The sequence below is a fragment of the Zeus faber genome (genome assembly GCF_960531495.2).
Source record: "Zeus faber genome assembly, chromosome: 9".
NCBI lineage: Eukaryota > Metazoa > Chordata > Actinopteri > Zeiformes > Zeidae > Zeus > Zeus faber.
Genome location: NC_137197.1, coordinates 13538990 through 13565315, shown reverse-complemented (window position 1 = coordinate 13565315; position 26326 = coordinate 13538990). Strand labels below are relative to the sequence as shown.

Genomic DNA, 26326 nt, shown 5'->3' with positions numbered 1-26326 from the left:
CATTGTAATTTCTTCCTAAATGCACACAAATGCTCAATAGTGTTTCTTTTGAAAAGGAATGCCTATTTTCTTTTTTGATTATTTATTTATTTTTATTCAATTAAATTCCATGATTCATCCTCAACTTCCATCTTCAGGAAAAAAAACAAAAATTCTTAAGCAGTCGGGTAATCTCGACACAGATGCGAGATCTTGGAATTCGGCGAAAAGGCCACCGCCACCGGGACAAAAAAGGGGCCGGTCCTTAAACGTGGCGGTCCCACGCCAGCACCCTCCAACGGCCTCGTTCCGCAAGTCGTGACCTCCGACCCCCCCCCCCCCCCCCCCCCCCCCACCTCGGTGACAGATATGTATAGGACAGGAAGTAAAAAAAAGATTTTTTTAAATTACACAAGCACAAACAGTAGCTGCCACACTGACGCAACCATGCTTAGCTAGAAACACATTACTGTACCACTCGCTGTATAAATATACTGCATTTTTTATTTTTTTAACTTAGTGATCCAATGCTATAGTGAACTAAACCTGAAGAGTACAGTATATGCATAACCATTATGCTCAATTGACCACTGAGGGAAAACGAAAAAACAGCAAAAACCAAACTAATGACTAAACTGAGAAATACTGACAGAAACTGTGGTTGATTAAATAAGTCCTTATGGAGGTTAATATGCCACTGCTGTCCGAAGTAAAGTCAAATAAACAAACTGGAATTAGCCTGGTTGTCAATCTTGACATAGTGAGCACATTGAAAGACTCTCGGGCGAAATCAAACCAATGAAGTTACTGAAAATAAAGCCAACGGTCGATCTAAAGCAAGGTTCTGAGGTTTGGGTTAATGTTTGGTTGCGGGTTTTACGTCCGACAGCAGTGTTATGCAATGCTCTTTGCCAAGAATGATCCTATAAGTGTACAAACACCCGGACTAAGAATACCTCACCAAAAATTCAACATTATTGGTTTACTCTTTTTGAAATGTAAGAATGTAAATTGCCTCCTTTAACTCCCTTTCGCTAAAAAGCCTAGGTACCCGTTACTTAGCATTAAAAAAAATAATAATAATAATAAATCAACAATTTTTTTTGTCTTATTTTTTGCAACGTTTCCTCACAAAGTTATTCGATAACCAAATTTTTTTTTGATATGTTATATTCTTACAAGCAGTAACAAGTAATAATATATTGAATATGGGCTGCAACCAGCCCGTCATTTTAAGCAATTCTTTAAATCAATTTAAAATGCTGTTGAAATTATGACTGTGGTAACAGTTGGTTCCCTCTAATTATTACTATATTATTGCGATATCAAACCACTCCATCTAGTTCCACGCTGTAAATGCTTTAGTTACATCAAACCTGGCCACGCCGCGTTGCTGCTATTTACGCCTTTTTCTTTAAATATCCCCACAAACGCCACTAAGATAAAACCGTGCCCCCCAAACCCGGGACCAGGGACCAGACGGGGGTTTGCATGCACACAGGTACACACTGGAGTCTCTTTGGGGTTGATTCTGGACACAACCTGCGTTATCGGGGCGGGAGAGGATGTTAAACATGCAGCCACATCCGACGGACATCGGAGCGTCCGGACTGGTGTGCATGCAAATCCACGCGTTCCATTCCGACACGAGCGCCTTGTGAGACGCGGTAATCCGAATGCGGCTTTCGCCCTCGCCGTTTTCAGCGACGGAGAAAGAAGAGGGAACACGCGCCCGGTGTTCACGGTACTGTAGCCGCTGTGGCCAAAACATGCTTATAGTCAGGGATCTGCTCGGCACTCCAAGTCTTCCGCTGCCAACTACCACCACCATCAGCCCCGGCACAGGGGGAGGGAGACAAGATGGCCAGGGGCGCCAAACAGAAGCAGACTTGTGCGGTTGTTAGCCCCCCCTCCCCCATGATGTTCTGCTGTCCTGGACCCCAGCTCCACCACCCAATCAAACTCCTCAGTGTCCCTAAGACAGCGCCACCCCTCTGTCAAAAAGTGTGTGTGTATGTGTTGTTCAGTAACATGAGTTCATCTAAGTGCCACTAATTGATTATTGTGTTTATATAAATGGCAGAAGCCCCTGCACGTGTGTGTGAGTGTGTATGCTTGCATGCTTGTCTATGTATGTGCGTCAAAGGTGTGTACGTCTGCCGAGCCGCTGACGCGTTTTTTTTGTTTTTTGTTTAAATATTTCCAATAAAATGATATGCTCCAACCACACCACAAGCTGACATGAGCTAATAGACTCCAAAATGCTCTGTTGGCAGATAAGGAATATGAGAGTGTCACAACATACCAGGGTGCTTAGCATGAAGTACTCCACCTGTCCTCAGTGCAGACCAACACTATGCTAGTGTAGACACACACACACACACACACACACACACACACACACAGGGAGACATTAGACAAGTGCTCTGGCCATGACGACACAGCGCGCACAACAGCACGCATGCGCGCACACACACGCACGCACACACACACACGCACGCATACACACAAACAGAGTGTAAGATGAATGACTGACAGCTAGAAGCTCGACGACAAAGAAAGGTGAAACATTTTATCAGTGTGGATAAAAACTTGTGACACGATGACGAGGGGGAAAAACAAAGTCAGGAGAGACTAAGTCATGGCTATTTGGCTAAGTTGAGGAGGAGGAGGAAGAAGAAGAAACGTTTAAAAAAAAAAAAAAAAAAAATCCTATTTAAGGTGAAATCCTGTGCTGATATCTAGTTGGTAGAAAATTTGGCAGCATAATTTGATGGTGAGCGGGATGATTGTTGTTGTTGTAGTAGTGACTGATGGGGATGAAGAAGTGCCCGAAAAGAGTCCAGCCAGCTGAGCGGCAGGACCACACACACACACACACACACACACGCGCACGCACGCACGCGCTCATACCACACTCATGCACACAGATACAAGCGCGAGACGGGAAACAGGAGCAACCGATGCCCGGAATTGGTCAAGAGTCCTTCTGGAGTATCAATGACAGAAACTGTGAGAAAAAGAAAAAAAATTATAATGACTGGTTGGCAAATGAACAGAAGTTATATATATACATATATATATATATATATATATATAAAAAAAAAAAAGCAGCTTTTGTAAAAACATTAGAGTGTTGCAGAATAATAATAATAATAATAATAATAATAATTATAGTAATAACAATAATAGTAAAGTGGCTGTTGCACTTTAGTTTTGTTCTTGTAGACAGGTGCCGAGTTCCCATGGTAACCATTGAGAGCCCATGTAAGATGTGAGTAGTTGCATATGATGGTGGACTCCAGATCTGGTGGGAGAGAGAGAGAGAGAGAGAGAGAGAGAGGAGACAGACATTGAAAAAGAAACACGGCTCTAATGAAGGAAAAGTCCAGTAGGGTAGGAAAGACTACATTCATTGTGGGACTAAATAGAATGTACAATGAGAACAGATCAGCACCCGGTGACTTAGAAAAAACACAAAACTTAATCTGTTGAACTCCACCGACATATGAAGAGCCAAGGACGGCAAGATAAAGATGTACTCTCTATATCAGGAGTTTGCGTGTATTGCTCAGATTCAAGTCGTGCGCTAAAGGCTTGAGGCTGGAGCAGGCGATGGAAGGAAACCAGGGTGCCAGGCAGGGATATAAACTAAAAAACAAAAAGGCGGCGGGAGGGGACTCACATGGTGGGTGGCTCTACCAGTGTGGCGGCACGTAGCTGTACCCAGGCGTCCCCTGGGGCCTGTAGGTCGGCACGGTAACCGGGTGTGCTCCGATGGGGGGATGCTGGGGTGTTGTCAGCAGGGTCCCTGCAGAGAGCAACGCCGTTAGGGCCGTTCAACAAGAACACAAAACTGTAGTGGCTGGAAGACGAAGCCAGGGCTCACGTTATAACTTCCGTTCAATCTGAGCATCACAGGCCTAAAAGTCTCTTCTTGTCGATATTATCAAAACAGAAAAGAAGAAAATAATAGAGAAGAAGGAAAAAGAATCCCTTCCCAAATCCCATCTACAGAACCGACAGACGGTTGGGACAACATGTCCGCCGCTGGGTTGTGTTCTGGTCTCACCTGCACTCATAGCCATGGTTGTCCCGGCCACCATACCCATGGCGGCCATGCCGTTGTTTCGCGGGGCAGACACGGGGACGGGGGCAGGGTACAGGGCCGTGGAGGGGATGCTGTTCGGCTGCACCACCGTGGTGTGGTGGATCACATGGGGCTGGGCGGCGTACACCGGCTGGGTGTAGTAGGCTCCCTGCGGACGGACATAGAGTGGGTTGGATGCGCGTTGACACTGATGAATGAATGAAATACTAATAACGGCACAAAAACATGTCACGAACACTAGAGTCGCAGCCCCCCATACGCCTCATGAATCCGGAATAAAAAAACGGTCTTACCTGTGCGTAGAGGTTCTGCTGAGGGTAGGCACTGCGGATGGGGTACATAGCTGTGGGGTACGGGGTGGGGGTGGGGGTGTAGGGAGGAGGTGCTCCGTTCGTCTGGGTGGGAGACACTTTGTACGGGGTGCCCGCTGCAGTATATCCTGCAGTGAGGAAAGGGGGAGCGAAGGCATAAGACACAGTTGTATCACGTGTTGTGACAAAATAGGTATTAGCGTGACAGATCAGTATTCTCACACGCAACAAACTTCTCCGTTTACCCTCAGAAAATGCCTGAAATTTACAGACTCGTCCACTAGATGGCAGGACCAAGCACCAAAACAATCAACCCTGTGGCTAAAACAAGTGTTATCTGAAATGCCTCAAATTATGATCTATACACACCAATAAAAACTGTGGTTTAGGTTATATATACAGTTCACACTGACGTCACTGGCAATAAAGTTCAGCAACTAATCACTCAAAGTGCGAGTGAGAGCGTAATGAGGTCACAGTCTGACAACCCTCAAAACCACCACCACCACCTTATGGGCCTAAAGGAACAGAGTGAGGTTGTGGGAAGAGGCCGATATTGCGCATCCATTTTACACTTGTGATGCACAACCAACTTATTGTTGGGTCTCTGCGCCCCCCCCCCCCCCACCCGCTGCGCAGTACCTGTGAGCGGCCACTTGGGGGAGCTTGAAGGTCAAACATGCTACCAGCTAGTGCCGGGAGCTTATGAAAGCACTTTCCCTCACAAGGACGGGGAACAAAGAGATGATGGAGCTGCTGCGTGTGTCGGCTCTGTCTGCATTCTCTCACACACATTCCTTGCTCTAACATGCATGCGGGGCATTAGCGTACAATGGTTCGTGACAATCAAACAAAGGCGCACTGATTGAAAAGCGCTCTCCCTCTCTCCCCCCCTCTCTTAATGGTCTTGAGAAGTAATGACATTGACCAACACAGAAACCATCTGGCGTATATGGAGATTGATTCTGGTCCAGGATGCAAAGTGTATCTGAATTCATATCATATTAATCCCTTAATATATGCAGAGGCATCGAATCATCAAACCTAGCCCGGTCTGCTGCTAACAAAGCATACAGAACAGCTAACACCTGCTTCACATATTCTTTTATGGCGAATTTTGGAATAAATTGGCAGCAATTCATTTCTGCTTGCTTCACGAGCTGATAATTCTCTACCGCTCATAAATGATGCAGTCATAAAAATGGACTTAAAAACACAGTGGTTTCCACGTCATCTTTGAAGCCATCTACAAATCTACTGATTCAGTGATTTCCACGTTATTGATCTGGATCAAAACAAAGAACCACTTTGTCATCTTAAAATGGAACAATAGTATATTGAGGTACATTTTATAAAGCCCAGGTGCATAACAATAACTTTTCTCAGGCTGAAAAGGTTTCTGAACCCCCTGAACCCCAACATAAAGGACAGATATACGTAGGAGACCATGTTTGAGGAGCGAGGAGACAACTGGCCTCTCCATCTGCTGTGGGGACGAGACGCTCGGCCCCAGCAGGGTCTGTCTGTGTCTATATGGCTAGCAGCAGCTGTTAGTTGGCTAGCTTCCTATTTCTACAGCATCAATGTTCCTCCGGCTGGAATCCCATTTATTATTCATCTTGCCGCAAACTGTACCGGGAGTTCAATTTAATTCCGTGGCTCAAATGCCTTCAGATTAGACCGATTTGGTTTGATTACCGATTGTGACATAAAAACACAAGATAGACCTCAACAACAAAATAATATCCATAGTGCAAAACAGCCCCCAGGACATCATTAAGCACATGATTGCGAAGCACATAATTACATCAATGTGCTTCACAAAAGACTGACAAGACAGGCTTACCGTGTATTATTTTTATGACGCCCGACCACATACCCCCCGGTGTGTGAGACACTTTTAAAAGCTCATTGCATTAGGCAACTGTTTTGAAAGATGACAATAAGACTGGAAAATCCGGTGCAGGTTGAGGGCGAAAATAACTAATAGTACTGTAGCTTACTTTACAAATTTTAAACGTTGGAAAAAAACCCCAAACAAATAAGACGGGACGATTAGTGTCTTTGTGCCACTTGAATTTAACTCCTTGAAAACAACCTGATTGTTGGATGGTCTGTGTGTGTTTGTGTTTTACCTGGTGGATACCCAGGACTGCCTGTTTGGTAGAGGTTGGGTGTGTAGGTGGGGGCCGTGGCAGGATACCCTCCTGGATAACCTTCAGGACAGAAGGCGGAGGGAAGATTAGAACACAAACACACACCCACAAGAAAGGAGAGGCAATCTGACCACACACACACACACACACACACACACACACACACACACACACACACACACACACACACACACACACACACACACACACACACACACACACACACACACACACACACACACACACACACACACACCACCCACACCATTTGGTTTTGAACATAATGAGCACAGATGGTACTCGTTTCCAAATGTCTCCATTAATAATACACTCCACTAAACTTATTTTACACACACGCCTGCCAGTATGGCCAAGGAGGGGGAATCATTAGGAAACATTAGCAGCGACAAAAGGTGCAAGCAGGTGCCCGCTCTCGTTCACATCGATCAGACATCAAGCAAACAAAGCAGATTTGATCTGAGACAAACGAGAGAGGGAGCGAGAGAGAGAACTCAAGAAAGTGAGGCAGAATGTAAGAGCGGGTGTAAGTGAGGACCTGCTATTCTTGGCAGTCATTCCAACAGGGTTTTTCTCCTAGATGCTAGTTTGGCGTCGAGGGGACGCGGCTCGGGGGCTTTTTTTTTTTTTTGTCAGCGAGTGTGAGATATTTCCGATTTCTTAGTGGCACTCGAGTGAAATTGGTAAGACAAACAAATTAACTCTCCAACTGTAGCCCCTCACCTCTGAGTAAAGCACCCCCCTACCAAGATATATAAACAACAGTTTAGATAAAAAGATAACGCTTTCCACTATTTCCCTGAGTCAACCACAAAATTGAAAATCTCAATAGCGCCATAATGTTATCATATTAAATATTGTCATATGATATCGTCTGGAATTTTGGCGATTGTAATATCGTTATATAGTTAAATGTTGCCTTTAAGGCTGCCTTACAGTAAAATAATGCAATTTTCTGAACATCAGACTGTTCTAATCAATGCCTCTACCTGCTTGGTCATAATATCCACATTGGGCAATTGTTTCTCAAATGTGTCTTGTGTGTGAATATCCCACGAAAGCATTCCCGAGTCATCCCTAAGAAATCATCGTGAAATTATCAATATCAAGGTATTGGCCAAAAAATATAACATTTGATTTTGTCAACATCGCCCAGCCCTACACTATGTCGCCAAGCGCTTCTTGAATGAGGCTCACTGGTTAATAATACTGGTGTAAAGTAAGGTGATTTTACGATCAGATTGTACGACCTGTATTCAACTAAATGACCAACCACACGCAACCACCTTTTTTCATACAATGGAACTGCTCCGCGAGGACTACTTTTATTATTTCCCCTCGGAGCCCCTCTTCTCTGGATGGTTTACTGAGGTATTTCAATGCTTCATAAAGTATGTTGAACAATGGGGGGCCTCTGATCCTTTCAGCCCCAAAATGTCACTGCCTTACACAGTGAGACGCAGCATTTTATGCCCGCAAATCTCCAAGCTTTATGCTCCGTTTCCATTACACAGGGAAAGGCTCAATTGTTAAACAAAACAATAAGTGTTTAATGAAAAGTATGTTTTTTTTCCCCCCCATTCACTGACTTGGTAACCTGCCAAGTTGTGGGAAACATAACGCTGCATCCCCTTTAGTGGGGATTCAGAAATATGCTCTTTGTTGGACCAGCTACAAGTGTTGGGTGATCCCTCAGTTACAAGAACAGTGAGTAAAGAAAATAGTAATTAAAGAATAATAGTAAGTTAAGTTGTCATTTCAGTCAATGATTTACTTATTTGCATTGAATCAGATAAACAATGAAAAATCGGAATAACAAGAAATTTAAAAACGAGAATTGAACCGAGAACTCAATGCATCTACATCATTCTCTGTTGGTATCAGGTTATGCATTAGAGCATTTTACAAGTACAAATACAGTAGCAGACCTGATAACTGTGTCTGAATTCCTGTCATATAGCTTTACCGAAAGCCTGCTTGACTTGTTCATTAAAGATATAAATAATAATTCTGTATATATACTGTATATACATTTTTTTTCTTCTTACCTGTGAAGGCCATGTTCTTAGGGTTTCCATATGGAGCACCAGGCTGAACGGGACTGTAGACTGGATTCATACCCGAAGATAACCTGTTCTTACTAAAAGACAGAGGGATGGAGAAGGAAGAAAGTGGGGGTGGGGAGAGAGCAGGAGAGCAGGGAAGAAAGGTGTAAGCTTAACAAAAATAAATTGGAAAATGTTAGGATTAAGAAGAATTCACATCTAAATCCCGTATTGAGATTCCTAACGTGAGACTGAAACAAAGATGATCCCGATCGTGTGTGCAGAGACGTACAAGGACCTTGGGGTTCAGATCTATTAAAAACAAGCCATGATGTCAAACAAGACACAAGACTTCAGAGAAAAATCACAAGAAAGCATGAATACATTGATAGACTGGCCTGGTGTCCTTGGCCTCCAACACGTCCAAAGCCTAAGGCCTATTGTCTGGCCTCCTGTGCTGAACTGGACTTGAAATGGCTCTAATGAGGCTTAGTCTTCAGACTGGTGGGTACAAGATGCCAGACTGGGTTGACCAGGCCTCATTCATTGGGCATGTTCGTCAAAAATAATAATAATAAAAAAACGCCCAACCAAAGTTAGCCAGGGCTCACTTGTATCCTGCCACTACAAAAAGCCAGCGTTATTTTTGCTCACATACCCAAGTACACTGGATGACAGTACACATATTTAGTGTGCAATCCTGAATGTGACATAGCTCCTTATTTTAAAGTTGCTTCAAGGCTGATGTAGAGTTCTGCTGAGATCAGTACTCACAAAGTTCATTGTTGATTCTACAGATGTCTAACACTTGTCATATACTGTATTTCATGAATGGCAAGTGACAAGGAACAATTATCGAAGAAAGAAAAGAAAAGATAAAATACTGTGTGATTGCGTCAGCGAGTTCTTGGGGTCACCGTTAATTGGGGATGAATGCTACTCATTTTAGAGAGCTTTATCATGTTGCTCCCTATGATTGAAATTGAGGTTAAACCAGAGTTTCTGTTAGAAAAAAATTGCTGGCGGTCAAGGTGTCCTGGAGGATTTCAATTTCCTGGACAAATTGGAGAGATTCCGGTCAAATATTATCTGTGTTTATTGAGCTTAAAAACAATTGATAAGCAGGTTATATAAAGAATGACATCATCAAGACATGTAGATGTATAATATATTTTATTCAATATTTAAAATAAATAAATCCTGTCAGTTTAGCCATTTAAAAAATAAATTAATATTACGAATATTACTATTTGAAATCAAAAAATTTCCATTTTCAATAAGTAACAAGTTTAATTAACATTTCACTAAAATAACATTTTGATCAAATCAAAAACAAAATAAATATGGCAAGAAGGTCTAAGTAAATAACAAAGTTTGTGGTGTTGTCCGTCTTCGTCGGGACGTCCCGTCGACAAATTTACACAGTGGTTATTTACCGTCTGCTTTGGGTCTGAACTTAAATATCCAAAGAAAATGCCAAACTTTGGATGTATGTGTCCCAGCGATATATCATCATTCTGTTCCTCCTCAGAGTTGTAGACGCTGCGGCTTTGTCTCCACTCCGTATCTACTGTGTTTAAAAGTGCAACCTGTCCATGAGGGAGGGGGCGGGGCTTAGTTCTATATCGACAAACGTGATTGGTCAGAGGTGAAGCTTTCAGATCAGCTTTAGATCATCCAAACTGGTTGGCTTCCAGTTGCAACTTTCCGGGCACGGGATGAACAGATCGGCGGAATTTATCAAAATGATCCACCCAGCACTAATTCAAATCATGCTTGGAGGGAATTATTTTCACCGGACATCATGACTGGAGAGATCTAAATATGTCGGAGTTCAACAGATTTTCCCGGTCTAAAAGCGGCAATTACCGGATAATGGAAACGCTGGGTTAAACCCATGTTTGTGTCATTTCTTCAAGTGTATCCAAAGTATCTAAGCACAACAGATGTAATTGCCTTCTTTTGCAACATATTCCACTGTGTTCAACGTTGTTATCCGAACCACTTGTAGGGTTTGTTTTCCTCTTTGCATCTCTGGTCATTCCGTTTAATTTATGTGTTTTCAAAAGGCACGGTCTGATTTGATAATTCAGTTTGCATGCGGCATGGAGGGCACAGGTATTATGTCATGATTACTGATATTGGCAGCCCTTTGTGATGTGTATTATATCCCGATGACGTTGAATAAAAAAGAACAAATAAACACCATGCAGCAAGAAATACTTGTAAACGAAAGCCTTTTCATAGCTACTGCTGCAGAAAAGTGGACCAAAACACCCCAAAACTCATTTACACTTCTGGTTTAGGAACTTACCTGATTCTTGCGGGTATTTGTGACTGTGTGTGAGTGTTTGTGTGTACATGTATGAGTGCCCCGTACCTCTTGTGCGTGTCTGGTTGATACATGAAACTGAATTTGTCTGTGGGATGCCCGCTCGCCATTCTTGCTGTATGCAAATGAGGAAGGGGTGGAAGTGGATATGCAAATCTGAAATTAAAACAGCGAGAGGTCATGATTACAACGAACACAGCAAAGAAAAAAGAAAAGCAACAGCAAAGCAACGCACCACAGCAAATGGTGAGCGACGGCAGCGAGGGACACGGTGACGAACACGACAGTCTGAGTGAAGGAGTGTCCGATGCGTGTTCTAGTCAATGTGAGGCAGGTACATAGAGGTGACATGTGCATCTGAAAGTGAGGTTTTCAGAACAAAGCGTTCTTATCACACAGGGTGTGTATGGTTTTGCATGTCACCGGTAGTAACTTAGTTGATATCGACGATTGCATAATTAAGTGACATTACAGAAGAGCAGTCACAGCTTTACAAAACGGCTTTAAATTGTGTAAAATTTTTGTTTTCTTCTTTCCTTTTTTTATTCCAAATGCCCAGAGTTTCAAGCAAAAGTAAGAAATGTCGCAATTTTTACGGTCTACCCAAAGATTTATTTTCAGACGCTCAAAAGTAAACCTCTTCTACAATAGGCAGATACTATTACACTATTATAGACATACACTACAACAGTTGCATAAAACAACATTGATTAATGGCAATCAATCGTCAATTTAAATTTCACAATTGTGACAGTCCTAAACTACAGCTAGTGTTATTCATTCATGTGGACACTAAGTGTGTGTAAAATCACTCAAGTGCGTATGAGTGTGATTGTGTGTAATGTACTGCAAAAACACCAAATAAAATTGCAAAGCAAACAGCCAATGAGGAAGCGCAATACACCCATTAAAAAGAAAAAGAACAAATAAGAAATACAAAAAAATAGCAAGATAAACAACAGAAGATAAAAAAAAGGAATTAGAGGAGATAGAGGATTGGGAAGGAAATTGAGCAGCGAAGGACTGTTCCCACCAGGCCGTGTGGAAGTATGATCCAATTCACAGATAAGCTTAAACCCAACACAAGCAGCATAAACACAGTGACACGGCTGAGGAATGGAAATACAAAGGAAAACGTTTGTGTGTGTCTGCGTTCTGGAGCCCTTTGAGAGTTTATTAGGTTGCAAACTGAATTGGTGAGTCCAAAAGAATGGCAGTATGAGCTTGAGGCGTGTATATGGAAGGAACTTGTTATCTGAACAGTGTGTGAGGTTATTTCCTACCGCCGTTTTGGTCTGTTTATGTATAATGTACAATTTGAAACTGAAATCTGGTCCAAAGTGTTTATATGTGTTGGATTTCACGTCTGAAATTAATATATATAAAAAAAACCCCACAAATCAGGCCTAGTAGCAGCATGTTTGCAGTATAGATTTTCCATTTAATAGCTTTTGAGTGGCTCAGGCATGGTGCTTATTTTGTTCCGTAAAGAAACGGAGTAAAATAAAATAACACACATCTAAAACAAAAACCTACTGTTTTGGCACACCGATCATGGTTGCCCTTTGGGCTAAGTCAGAGCGGTCAGAGCCGATCGCGGCCATTAAACATTCGGAGCTGAAACCCCTGACGCCCACCCCTAACAACGCCACTGTTCACCTAGTATTATCTGGATGGCTCATTTAAAAAATTTTTTTTTTTTTTTTTTTTTACATTGGTGCATATATCAGTGCATTCCTGCATATATAATCCACCCTTAAGAATTATCCAAACTAATACCATTAATCTTCAACTGTCGTCACAATATCCAATTTTCCTGTTCCTGCAGGTTTGCTATCTGTAAATGGCTACAAACTTGGACTCGGCACAATAGAGCTGAAATACGACCTGGATTTAGTAGAACTGTCTTGCGGCTGTGTCCAGTTTGTGTTGCAGTGCAAAAAAACATTATTTAATATTGCCACAGGCCAGTGATGCATAACTACATTGTTCAGTCAATTTGTATGTACTTAGTATGCATTTAGTCTGTATCGAAAAACATGCAACTAGCACTGAAATGACTTGCCATTTTGGAGATCCATTCACACCTTGACACATGTGCCCCCCCCTTTTTTTTATTGATCTGTATGCATATGTATATCCTGTTAAGGCCATCTTCTTTGTTAATAGCAAAGCTGCGTGTGTTCCCTTTTAGGGTTTACTCTACACACAGAGGAAGAAAGTTATGTCCACTCTAGTTTGACACTAACAGTTAAGCTTCACCATTATTTCATTTACAAGACATAAGCAACGTTAGGGAATGTTTAATAATGACTGTGATCGGAGTATCACCGTTATCTCCCTAACTATACAGGTATGGAAGTTTGGACAAACGTTACCATATGCAATAACAAAAATATTCTTTGATTGGGTCCAGAGACATTTATATGGGGTCTGCGGCCTGATGCACATCACTGTCCCTGATATGAAAAAGGTTGAGAATCACTGCTATAGGTTGTAAGTCATTTTGGAAAAACTACCCTTCTCATTTTGCGCACACGCACGCACACGCACACAGACACACACACACACACACACTCTTTGTATCCTACAGTGTGAACAATGCCCATCATTACTAGCAGGACAGGTGGTTCACCTTACCCTGGGGGTCCTACCACCACCTCTGCCTATCTATAGCTAAGCTTGAATACGGAGGAGGAAAACAGCCATGTGTTCAGTGTGTATGTAAGGGTAATGAAGTGGGAGTGGGTCAGTCGGAGATGGGCACCATAAGTGAGTGTGTGTTTCTGTGTGTGTGAGCAACTGCAACTTCCTTTGTTTTGGGGGGTTAGAGGTCGGGTGTTGATGAGGTGGCTCGGTCCCTCATTTCCTCTGAGAGTGGAAAAAAAGACCTATTCTGCCTATAAGCCTCTCCTTTCAACAAACCACCAGCCATTATTGTGAAGACCATTCCCCAGAGGACAATCACCCTGCACCCATCTATGAGTGCGTGCACAAAGGGGGTGGGTGGGGGGGTGTGTGTGTGTGTATGTGTGTGTGTGGGGGGGGGGGCAAGCCTTCACATAATGGATTTCAGACTATTCTTTGGTGCTTGAGGCAGAGTCCAAGGGGGAAAAATACACACCAAAATGCCAGTGCCAGTTCACATGCTTTTAGAAAAAGGCCATGGCAGACTAAGAGCTTATCGATTAAAACTTTGAGAGGTTTACACTTTCAGCTAATTAAGTTCAAATTTTCTGATCTTTTCACCTCACATTTGAAAATTCTGCAATGACATATTTTCATTTGAACACTGATATTCTGCCCCAAATATGTTTACAAAAAAGTTCATTCTCACCAATGGTGAAACAGGTCCATACTTACAAAGCATTCAGTTGACAAAAACTTGGGTTTTTTTGAAAGTGAGAGGGCTGAGTGAGAGTGCCAAGCTGCTATGTTCACTCATTAAGAGTCCACATTTTTTTCTTTTGTTGATGATTAGACCGGACAATTTCCAGAGGGTCCTGTTCAGTTATCAGATTTGAAATCCATTCAACCAACGTGTTTCTCTACCATTCATTCATTTTCAGAAGTTGTTCAGTTCTAACACATTAATCAAAGTTGTCATATTTGGAGGTGGGTTCTCAATGTGATGTCCAACTATCATGCAGAGAAACATTCCAGTTGGTCGACAGCCAAAGAAAGCTCAACAGTTCATCTTGACACATTTGAGGCTCGGGATCTGTCTAAAACACAGCATCTTTTCATAGTTACATTAATTCTAACACATTAGGTGTCCTTATAAGGTGTTCAGTCATTTTCTTTTTAATGAGCATCAGAACTAACGACAGCCTTTTTGAAACATACAATTACAATGTAGGCTGTAAACCTATGAGGTAATAACCCAGCTCACCTCGCTGTGCTGAAGAAATTATGGCGTTTAGGTTATACACACAGTGAGCTGGGCTTCCCTAATAGTAGCCCCTGGCCTGGACACTACAAATACACATGGCCGACCTGCATGCTCTCAAAACTTGTGATCATAAACTGAGCACAGAGAGAGCGATAGAAATCTCAAGACAACCAAGGCCCCCTCCGTGTTTTATTTTAATGGCTTCTGGTAAGTGTCTTGTTTTCTGTTGTTGCCTCTATTGCTCACAAAGCTTTCTGCCCAAAGAATACCTCACCATGAGCATTCACAGTGAAGAGCACAGCGGGTTTGTTGTTGATGTGCACGGAATGGTTAGAACCCCTGAATGATTCCCGACTCCATCTTTACAGTTTATGTTACTTGTTCCTGCGAGGATGTAAACATCTGTGAGGTATTTCTGTTTTTATGGACCACTCATAATATTGTCTACACTTTATAAAGAAAAGACTCCTGTCATCCAGCGGGAGAAGCAACGTAGTGTGGGTAATAATGAGTGAGGACGTGCAAAGGAGAATAACACACACAGTTCCTGAAAAACATACAAAAGAACCTTCCTTTCCACCCCCACCAGAGCTCTCTCCTCCCACATAATACCTCACCAGGCATCTGCTCTTTAGGCAACACATCAAAACCAGTGGGCGTTATCACACTTAGGCTTAGGATAGAACGGAACTGATTTGTCCTTTTTAAACCCTTAAGGCAAGGAGCAGTTGACTGGCATGGGAGGCCTATATGATTAAAAAGACACCCCGAAAATACGAACAAAGTCCTATAAAACACGGTCTGCCCGTGTGTGCGCCTCCAAAAGCATTGCTTTTGGTCAAACAAGTATAAATGGAGTAGTTAATTATGAATACTGCAGGGTGATCATACTGTGAGCATAATGCTCTATACGTTGTGGGGAACACCGTTCCTTGCAGTCAACCCAAATAACTTCACAAATTAAAGGTAATCAAGTTCAATTGAAATAACCCTTGTTGCCCTTTGCTTGTGCTTCTCAATAGCAAACAAAATGTTAATACTTCTAACAAAAAATAATGTCTAACAAAACAATGGGATTGCTTTGACACAAACTAGTGCAGTGCCCATTCAAAGCATGCCTGTTCATGAAAGTCGCGGCAACTCGCGGTGAAAAACACTGGGGAAATACTCAAGAGGGGAAAAAAAGGAAAAAAACAAACAAACACCCAAGTCATGTTTTTGGATAAACTCGTGAGCTTGTTTCATCAAAGTTTAAAGTATTAATATTACACATGCCACGTGTCTGCACCAAACATGTCTGTTCGGAATGGGCCAATTGCTTTCATAGGAAGCACTGCCCCCCGCAGTTTCTCACGGCAAGCCCTGCCCCCGCTCACTTGCTGTGATAAAAATGTTATAACATACGATTTCATACCATTTAACGATCTTTTTCACAATCAATGTAAAAATCACAATTTCTGTTAAATGCCATATTTATATAAATAAATATAAAGAAGACAGTTGTATGCCATGATGTATTTTATAAACACATTTATTGGTGGAATGAAATTGTCTGAAATAAAACACCGGTCTTAAAGAAATCTGCATTGTAAAATAAAATAAAATGTTCCAACAAAATTTAGCAGCAGTTAGCATCCTTTTTCTTTAACAAAAGAAATAAAGAAAAATAGTGGAAAGAAAATTTTAAATAAATTGCAAAATATTATTTTTATATAATGAACATTGCACAGCACTCATAATGTAAGATAGACGTGAACAAGAAGTGACAAGTTCAGCTGCTTTAATTAACATTTCACTTAAAGGGGACCTATTATAACTTTGAGGTCCCCAAAACATGTCTTGGAAGATAGTTGCTGAAAATACGACTCAAGAGCATTCTAGTCATTCTAACATGCCTCTTTAACCCTCCTGTTCCGGGACCTCGATGATATAAAGTACGTAAACTTTGACTGATTTCACCTCATCAGTCCACCAAAATGTGTTTCTGAACAAATTGGAGGCGAGAAATAAGCAATTTTCACTCATATCAGATTTATAAGGCTTAATTTAAAAATGTGTTCTGACTTTTGTTGCCGTGCTTCGAGCTTGGGGGGGGCACACACTGCACCGGGACTCTCTGATGCACCGGACAGAGCACGCGGGAATTTTGTTTCATGTAAACGTCAGAAAATAATAACTATTCAAATAATTATTTTTGAAATACTTACATTTCCATTGTATGTGGTTTCTTCATGGACAGTAGGTATTAATACCTCTTTCTATTAAATTATTTGTTCTGGTCTTACCAACGTAGCTTGTATTATTCTCCAGCCATGGGCGGAGTTACTCTCAGATGGAGGCCGGTTATAATTGGCCGGTTATAATTATGGAGGCCATTATTTCCAAATAGGACCCCTTAAAATAAAATTGAGATAAAAATCAAAAACAAAATAATTATGGCAAGTATGCCTAAATGGAAATAGTTAAGTTTGTGGTGTTGCCCGACAATGGATATTTACCATCTGCATTGGATCGAACTTAAACATCTGTTTTTTTTTTTTTTTGTTTGTTTTTTTTTAAATCGACAATATCGAAATTATCAAGCTTATTTTATTTGGACATCGAGGCAAAAAATATTGCAATAATTATAGTTTGATTGCCAAGCACTATGTGCAGGAAAATCCTTTGGCGAATTCAACAGTAATATGTCATCCGTGTAAGTGGAAGGATGTCAGGGGAAAAAAATGTTGCAGTACTCTGCGGGTCAGGTTTTCAAGACCTTCTCCTGCCCAATACTGAACCAACCCCGCCACCCGCACATATTGCCAATTGGTTCCGCAACCCAATTACACATGATCCGCGGCCCAACCCAAGGCCACATATCCTAGCGCTGTTTAAATATTTTGGTTAGGCTTAGTCAATTATGTTTAAAATTATCATTTTGGGCCATTTCATACATGCAAAATCAAGGTAATATATTTTAAAACGAAGGTTATTCAGGAAATAGTTAAAATTAATATTATTTTGCTGATTCTCATAAAATTGAGCCGCAAATCCCCATTGGTCGTTACCAATGTCGCCATATTTGCGTTGTGACGAATCCCAATCTATGTTTTCTCCCGCCTTGACAGCCTTACACTCACGCGTTACTTTCAGTAACGGTGCCAACCTCGTCATCGGTCCAAGTATCTAGTCTTACTATTCGCTTTCTATGTAGTATGTATGCAGTATGCAGAGTTGACAATCGACTTCCTCTCTACACAGACACGCGCATGCTCAGTGTATGTAAATGGTCAAATGCACATTATTATGATTAATTTAATATCCAACACCTGCGATTCGACCCACACGCACTTTGTTGTACCCAAAACCTAACCCTGAAATAACAACACTTAAAAAAACAAACAAACTCAAATCACTTTTTTGCACCTCACCCGTCGGGTGCCCACAGGTACCCGATTTGATGCAATACTCTGCCCTGTTCATCTCAATCAACAATGGTTAAACTGTCCATAGAAAAACAATGAATCAATCTGATACTCATGGAAATCTCTTGATTTCTGGACTGCCGGGAAATGTTTACAGAATAAATTCCATTTACCTATTGTTTCCTATTAAAGAAATTAGAATGTGCTTTTTAAATTGTTTGAGCAAATAAGAACAATGTTGTGTCAAAATTGACATTGCCAGAAAGTGCATGTGCAACTCAGTGTGCATGGATCACATAAAAATAGATGTTTTAACTGAAAAGCATATAAGTAGATTGATGGCTACAATAATCAGAGAAGTGGTAAATTGGTTAAGATCTTCAGCCAGGCCAATACTGTCAACCTGTAGCCCGTGGATAACACTCTAAAATGGTAGCGCTTTTTATAATGCAAAAATGGGGCATTTCAGTAAAATTAATGGGTCATATCACCACAACATTATGTTCAAATGTACAAGTGGCACCCTGATGGAAGTAGGTGTTCATTTGTGAGAAACACCTACCCTGGTCAACACCACTAGTTCCAAATACAGCCAATTACATACTTACAATTCATAGCCAACTGTAGATATTATTGGAAATTCTGAGGTCAAGTAAAAAAAATATACAGTATATATCCCCTTTAATATGCACTGTGTCAATTAACCGTCTCTCGACTACAAAGCCAAACCGCTCTATAACACAATTATATATAATAATGTCTGGATTTTTACAATATGATGCGTGGGGGCAGTTTGATAAGGTATGTTCTATTCCAATCAGGCCTGCCCGGCAGCAAACAGCTCCAATGTGCCCCTGGGCTATTTTAGATCTAGGGCAGCATAAAGCACTGGGGGACAGCATCTCCCACATTCTCTCTGGCAGCTTTCTTCCCTCCTCATCTCATCTCCTTCCCAAAGTCATTGCATCAGTCGCACAACTAATGGGTCTCATGCCTGGATTATGTGACAGTATTGAGTTGGGCCACTGTAAATAGAACCGATATTCCTTCCCCAAAGAGTCTATTCTGTGCCATTAATACCCATCACAATGATCCATTTAAGAAAATGTATCAGCCACTGTGCCCATTGCTACTAACTCAGATTCAGAGAGGGCCTGTTCAAGTTATGATACAGATCATTCTCTAAAGAATTATAGCCTTATAGCTTGGCCCAGGTGTGACACTCGCCTGACAGAAAGGTTTCTATGAGGTCATTGCCAACTGAAAGGTGGTGTAGCACCGCTCTTTACATGGTTTTTCAAAAGGACAAAAATTAAAACTGCACTTGTCTTAATCGGGATGCCAGCTCAATTAACAAAAGAATGATCATAGATATGAGTTTCTTAAAATATAGAGGACCCAAGAGAAATTATAATTAAGCCATTGTCATATCTGCACTGAGTATCAGCACTTGCACTGTAAAGGTAGTGTTGGCACATTTGTCAGCCTTAATGTTTTACTGTGTGTGACTAAAAGGATATTTTGGAGTTAGGAGTTGTGCTCCTTTAAACATTCCAGATTATTGACTGCTTCAATAAAAAATGGTTTTGTTTCAAATGTCAGATCAGGTCAATGAAAGCAGGAGAGCCAACACGATGTCAAAGCCCACATCTTATTTAAAATAAATTGCATGAACGATAAGAACGTAAGTTAAACATTAAGAAAATGTATTCTAGTTTGGTTTGTCAGTGCTACAAGTTAAAAAAAAGATATTTTATCTTTCTTCATATATACTCAATTTCCCTTTCAAAGTACAGGCCTTATATTTACAACCTCTGTTGGGCTATGGTGTGGGAACCAAAAAAAGAGACCAGAGTCCCATCCATTGACCTTCTGCAATAACTTGCACCTTGGCGTTCAAGGGAAAGCTCACAAAGAAGATTGACAGCTGAGTGATTAAGGACTGAGGTTAAACCCATAACACAGAATCAATCGTCTGAGGCAAACCAGAGAGCAGACCAGCAAAATTGTCTGGAAAAGAGACGACAAAGAAAGCAAAAATAAATGAGGGATTATATTGGCGGTAGGGGTGCTAATTTTGAACGTTTTTTCTGACCGACAGCTGACCATCGTTAACAGATCATTAACCATTATCCGACAACATTAAACATTAACAGCATTAAAATATACTATTTAGAATGGGAGAATGACTGGGATGTGCCATATCGTATCGTTCGCGATAATGCTGGTATAAATTTTTATGTGATTTTAAAGAAATCATATCGTGATAATGGAAATAATCTTACTTGCACACAATTAAGCTGGGCAAAAACGATCGCATTACTTTCAATAATATATAACCCAGTCATACACTAGGGGTGGGACGAAATATCGATACTGGAATATATCGTCGCTAGTAAACAAATACATTGGTATTAAAGGGACACAGACTTATCGACAAAATCGCTGGTAACTCAACGTTTTCAATTCTGAAGTGATTTTCACTAATTGTGGTATATATTATTATTACTATTATTATATATGGTTACAAACATGAGAAATTGAATATGATACTGGTTACTTATTGGGGGGAAATCTCTGGGGTGAATCATCTTATTTCATTCACTACCAGGAAGAAGGTATCATATGTGCCCCATATTGCTTTAATTGAACAATTGCATATTGATTGAATAATTCATACACTTTAAGATATTATTTAAAACTTGGACGTCTTTTTGTTGTACATAATTCCTGCTTTTTTGCCTTTTTAGGGGTATTTGTTCTTTTTCGGTTACACAAGGTAGATCTTGCAATGTATCGAGTATCGTGATATCATTGTTATCGTGTGCAACGTATCGTGATAGAATGGTATCATGAGTTACACTGCAATTCCCACCCCTATCACACACGTAAAGATATTTTAAACAGTTTATTACAAATATTGAATTTTTATTCTGATCCTTTTTTCGTACGAAAACAGCTTAGCTGTACTGTTAGCTGTGCCGGTACTTCCGGGTTGGGGAAAGGCTGCGAAAGCCGCCCTCTTACGTGCCTGAAATAAAAGGCACGTGTGGTTGCACATGTCGCGGCCCTGAGTTGAGTTTAAGAAATAGATTATATAGCCATTTTTTTTTTTAAGCACCCAACAACCTTTTTTCCCCTTTATATTTTAATGTATATTTTTAACTATGTAAGTGATAGTATTAATTGGTCAGAATTCTTACTGTTGTTTAACAGTTAAAAGGTTGATTATTAACCGCCATAATTTTAGGTAATAACATATATAACAAAAGCAGGACAAAACTCCATTTACCCAAAACATTGATAAAACTTAAATTGTTGTCCTATCATATTGAGACGACAGTTTTCTGTGTTGACAGACCCAAATACACGCACGCCCATTGTGGCCACTTGACGTGTTGGGACATGGTCTCCGAAAATTTCAATTGTTCTCTTTTATGCTGGAGCTTACCCTCGCCACCTTTCAGCTAGCACTAAATACCTGCACACAAGCAAAGTCACTGATAAAAGACAATACTCTGGCGCACAAACTCTTGCACAAACATAATAAAAAGATTCAAGAACAAACACCACATGCAAAATAATAATGTGGGCAGGAATCTATTCAGGAACACATTACAGGGTCCAAACTACAAGACAGTGAAGCTGCCCCCCTTTGTAGGTTGTCACCACCAGGTTGTGATGATCGGAACCAACATGATGTGAATAACACTTAACAAGGGGTATCCGTGTAATCCAGACTATGGCTCAAGACCATCTCTCTGGACACAGAAGCACACTGTGAAAGTAAAAGATTGTTGCAGTTCAGTGAGTGAGTGTAAGGGCGTATGGGGGGGAAAAATGCATTATTATTTTGCATTAACAACATGACAAAGAATAAAACTAGAATGAACATTGGACCAGCACCTAAAAGGAGGGGACCTTTCTGGAAAGAAGAAGGAAGAATCAACATACAATACCAGGTGAAAAATAGTCTTTCCAAAAAATTGTGCGTCATTAAATCCATGAGGTTACCATTAAAAAACAAACCAAAATGTTGACATTGACAATGCTCAGCACCAATGATGGACCACTGATGTTGAGTATATATACCAATTTACCAGCGGCAATTTACCAGCTATACCCTTTCACGTCACTGTTCTAGCTCAACAGCAGATGAGTTATTGGGATGGTGCGAACAGGGCTTTAGTGGCCTGTGTATATGGGGTCTTACATTTGTTCCTTTAAAAACCAGCAACAGTGTTGCTTTGGCGTTGACCTCTAATTCATCCACATATGGTTGACACCAACTGACATTCTCCATCTTGTAATATTGCTAGGTAGTGTGCCGTCTTATTTTTTTTCCTAACAAACCTTTTTATGTACTCTTTATGTGTGGGTTTCATCTTGTTACAACCTCAAGCTGCTTATAAAACCAGCAAAATGCCGAGGAATTTTTCATTTCTACACTTCAGATCACTGCATCTTATATATAGTGCATCCAGGCCTTGAGGTGAAAATAAAACGCTCAACAAAAGGAAAAGCCCATGAAAAAAGCACATTATTCTAGAATAGGGAGCGCTCACAAAACTACCCCACAAAACTACTGCTCACAACACTACTGAGTACTGACACTATAGAAGGACAGCCACGTTTGCCAAAAAAGCGGTCCGCCTGAGGACAAATAATGTTTGCCAGTTCTTTGTCTATAAATTTTACAGTGCGTTCTACATTTTTAGGAACATCTGTCATTGCTTTAAAGTGATATTTGTGTTAAGGTTTTACTTTCAGTAGCCAACTTGAACTAAGTTTTCAGTTGAGCTTAATACCAATTAATCCAATCTTGATGCAATTCTTTTTTGAGGAACAAACAAGAAGAGTTGTCTGAAAAAGACTCATTTTCACTGTATGCAATGGCTCTCATTACTTAAGACCAAACTATCGTAAGAGTTCTTAAGCGATGTCTTTACGTTTTCATTATTGAATGTACAGGATGACAATAAAGTCATTATTTTCCCGGTGCTTTCTTTGAAAAATTGTTTGGGTAATGTTTTCAGCCAACCTTAAGAATTACAGCCTGGTGATAAAAAAACCCCAATAAAACTCTTATGCTTTATTATCGCTGACGTCAGTGCCATTATTCCGTGACGGCCTCCTCAATATTTGATATTGACTGTCTACTCTAAAGGCAACCAAATGCCAACAATCTGAATCTATTTAAACATGCTGGCCACACTATGTTCAGAGTCAGAAGCACCAGAGGACTGTCTAGAGGCCACCATCTATAAGCAATTGGATCATTGATCAATGATGAGAAACTCATTAAGCAGATCAAACCGCTGGGGAATTAAGTGCTGGAAAGACAGTGTTCTGCAATGGAACAGTTGGCCCTCATAATATAAAGTGACTCCAGCTTTCGCCAGGCTGACAGTTTTATGGCTGCATTGTCCAGCCCCCATTCAAGAGCATGCGATTATACACAACCACCACCAAAAGCCAGATTGAAGCTGTTGCTCAAGGATCTGTGCAGTGTTTCTTCCAAAGAAGAAACATTCATAGGACATACACATAGATACTAAACATATTCAACACATTGTTGATAAAGCAAAAATTTGATTAAAAATGTTCAAACTAATAATCCTGTCAATAAACAATATATATTCAAAGTCGGATTTCCTTTATCTCCAAATTAGGGACGGTACTAACACAAAGTGCCACCGCTATTAGACTACATCAGATCCAGCAAACTGGGGACAAGGGATTCCACTGGGCAGGCACCATGCAGCAACTCGTCAATGCTTCACTTTAGAGGCAATTTTCAAATATTTATATTTAGGATCCATCACACAAAATGAAAACCACATTAAATGAGAAAACAATTTAAAGATCTGTTCGCTTATGAAACGCTGGATGTTCACAACCTTCCAGATGTAAAATAAAAAGGCTCTGTCATCTGCTGCTGTTGGATAGTTGGCGTACTGGGACAGAACGTCGGGGATCATTTTACTCCTCTAATTAATGGAGATTGGGTAATAGAAGACAGAGCGAGCAGTCATAAAAAGGTGATCTTCAAAGAGGAATGATTTCGCAAACGAGACTTGTCAACAAAGAAAAAAAATGAAGCATGTGCCATTTGGTAAATCATCACTACTTCTGCTCAGTACAGGCATGGTGGGCATGTTTAAAATGGCCCTTCAGCCTGTTACGTCTGATCCTATTCTCAGTTACGTATTATTTTATATTTTCGATTATGTTTTTTTTTTTTTACCCACTTGATTATTTCTATGCTTTAATTCTTCTTGCTTCTATAGCATGTGTTTGGGCTTTGTTTAAAGCACAAGGAATGACCTTGTGCATGAAATGTGCTCCACAAATAAGTGCGCCCTGTCCATATGAAATTAAATATAACATTTATATATATATATATGGTGTTGATTCGATCGTTTTGGGCATCGCAGCCATGAAGCCTCTGCCTGGCGCTGTTGTTGTTGTTGTTGTTGTTGTTTTTATAATAAAACATATAACAATACACGGGTGCTGGGATTACCAAAGCACGTTTTTATTATTCTATAAATTGAACCTTTAGTCGTGTTTACGGATTGTGGCCGTGAAATGCCAAGTGCATTTAGTTAAATTTGGGCTGTGTCCTCGGACCCGAGGCCTCCGCAGTGTCCCGAATGTTTCCCCAAAGCGAGAACGTGCATGGGTACGATTCGCCGCTTAAAAACAAAATGTGTGCGGCGCACTGGCCTCGAAAAAGGGGGCCCCGCGGGGTGGGGATGGAAGCGCGACAATAACGGGGGGAGCGAGCGTTTAAAGATCCCCGATCCGGGAGCCGCGCTGCGTTCCAGACGGAGAGCAGCGCCAAAAACAGCCACTGGGACACAAACGGTTTCACTCAAACACAAGCTTCCGACACCATTTTGAATATCCGCCGATTTCCGTGTAATGACCGTGGGACGTCGGCTGCCCAGCCGTCTTTAAAATTCGGCAACACGGTGCCACCACCGAAATCACAGGAAAAAAAACCCAAACACACCCCTCATACCGATGCGGGAAAAGCCACATTAAAGTGCGGTTAGCTCGCCTCACTAGCCACCGTAGCATCCCCGCAGCCCTATGAAACACGCTGTTTAGCATTAGCATTTAGCTTGGTGCGTTAGCATCTGACAATGGAAAAACCAACGGCTAGCCCGCTAGCTAGCTCGGCGCCGTAGCCAGGACAATTAAAAAGGAGACGGAGGAGGAGGAGGAGGAGGGGGGGATAAAAAAATAAACAAAAATAAAAAAATAAACCGAGCCGACGCGTCTACACCCTCGTCCGCCCCCGTAAGAAGCAGCGTTCTTACCGATGTCACTCGGGAAAAGGTCCCACTCTGCGTGTTTTCTCCTCGTTCGTGTGTCTCTGCCGCCTCGCAACGCTGCAGTCTCTCGCTCGGCTCCTGGGTCTCCGTGTGTGTGTGTGTGTGTGTGTGTGTGCGTGTGTGTGTGTGTGTGTGTGTGGCCGGTGGAGCTGGAAGACGGAGGCTGCTGCTGGGTGGGGGATGGGGCCGAGGAGGGAGGAGGGAAGGAGGGAGGGAGGGAGGGAGGGAAGGAGGGAGGAACCCGCTGCTAAAAAATAAAACGACGCTGTTGAAACGCAAGCGACATTTATGTACAGTCATCAGAAAATATGACATAATAATAATATTTGTAATCAGAATAATTATTATTCTAATAGTTATAACAGACATGTTGTTGTTATTATTATTATTATTATTATTATTATGATTATTATTATTATTATTAATGTAATGATAATACTTTTAATAACAGAAAATATTACAATTATTATGATTATTGTTAATAATCATAATAATCATAATAATAATAATATGTATAATCATATGTATAATCATATGTATAATAATAATCACCATTATTATGATTATGATTCTATACTACTGCGGTACTACACAATAATTCTTTGAATTAAATGAGGGGTCAAAGGTCTGAAACAAGATAAATAAATGCAAAGACGCCGACGTCGACGTTTCGGATCAGGTCGATGGAAAGGTTCCGTTTCCACGTTTTATTGACGTTTCCCGTTTCTTGTC

General features: G+C 41.0%; 1 protein-coding gene across 1 annotated transcript; it reads right to left on the bottom strand.

The window, feature by feature from the left end:
- Positions 1 to 3249: 3249 nt before the first annotated feature.
- fam168a (family with sequence similarity 168 member A) lies at positions 3250 to 25656 on the bottom strand. The gene is made up of 8 exons (XM_080006818.1): positions 25580 to 25656; positions 11001 to 11108; positions 8624 to 8715; positions 6537 to 6617; positions 4384 to 4529; positions 4052 to 4238; positions 3665 to 3790; positions 3250 to 3286 (listed from the first exon to the last, which is right to left on the bottom strand). Exons 2-7 carry the CDS (start codon positions 11060 to 11062, stop codon positions 3678 to 3680), a joined length of 681 nt encoding a protein of 226 aa, XP_079862944.1. The 5' UTR covers positions 11063 to 11108; positions 25580 to 25656; the 3' UTR covers positions 3250 to 3286; positions 3665 to 3677.
- Between the last annotated feature and the right edge of the window lie 670 nt (positions 25657 to 26326).

What these genes read in the sequence shown, in the direction of transcription:
- fam168a (XM_080006818.1), bottom strand. Translation starts at nt 11,062, where the DNA reads ATGGCGAGCGGGCATCCCACAGACAAATTCAGTTTCATGTATCAACCA. An exon ending in AGCAGAACCTCTACGCACAG is followed by an intron (nt 4,239 to 4,383) that starts GTAAGACCGTTT and finishes GTCCGTCCGCAG; the next exon opens with GGAGCCTACTACACCCAGCC. An exon ending in AACCATGGCTATGAGTGCAG is followed by an intron (nt 3,791 to 4,051) that starts GTGAGACCAGAA and finishes TGCTCTCTGCAG; the next exon opens with GGACCCTGCTGACAACACCC.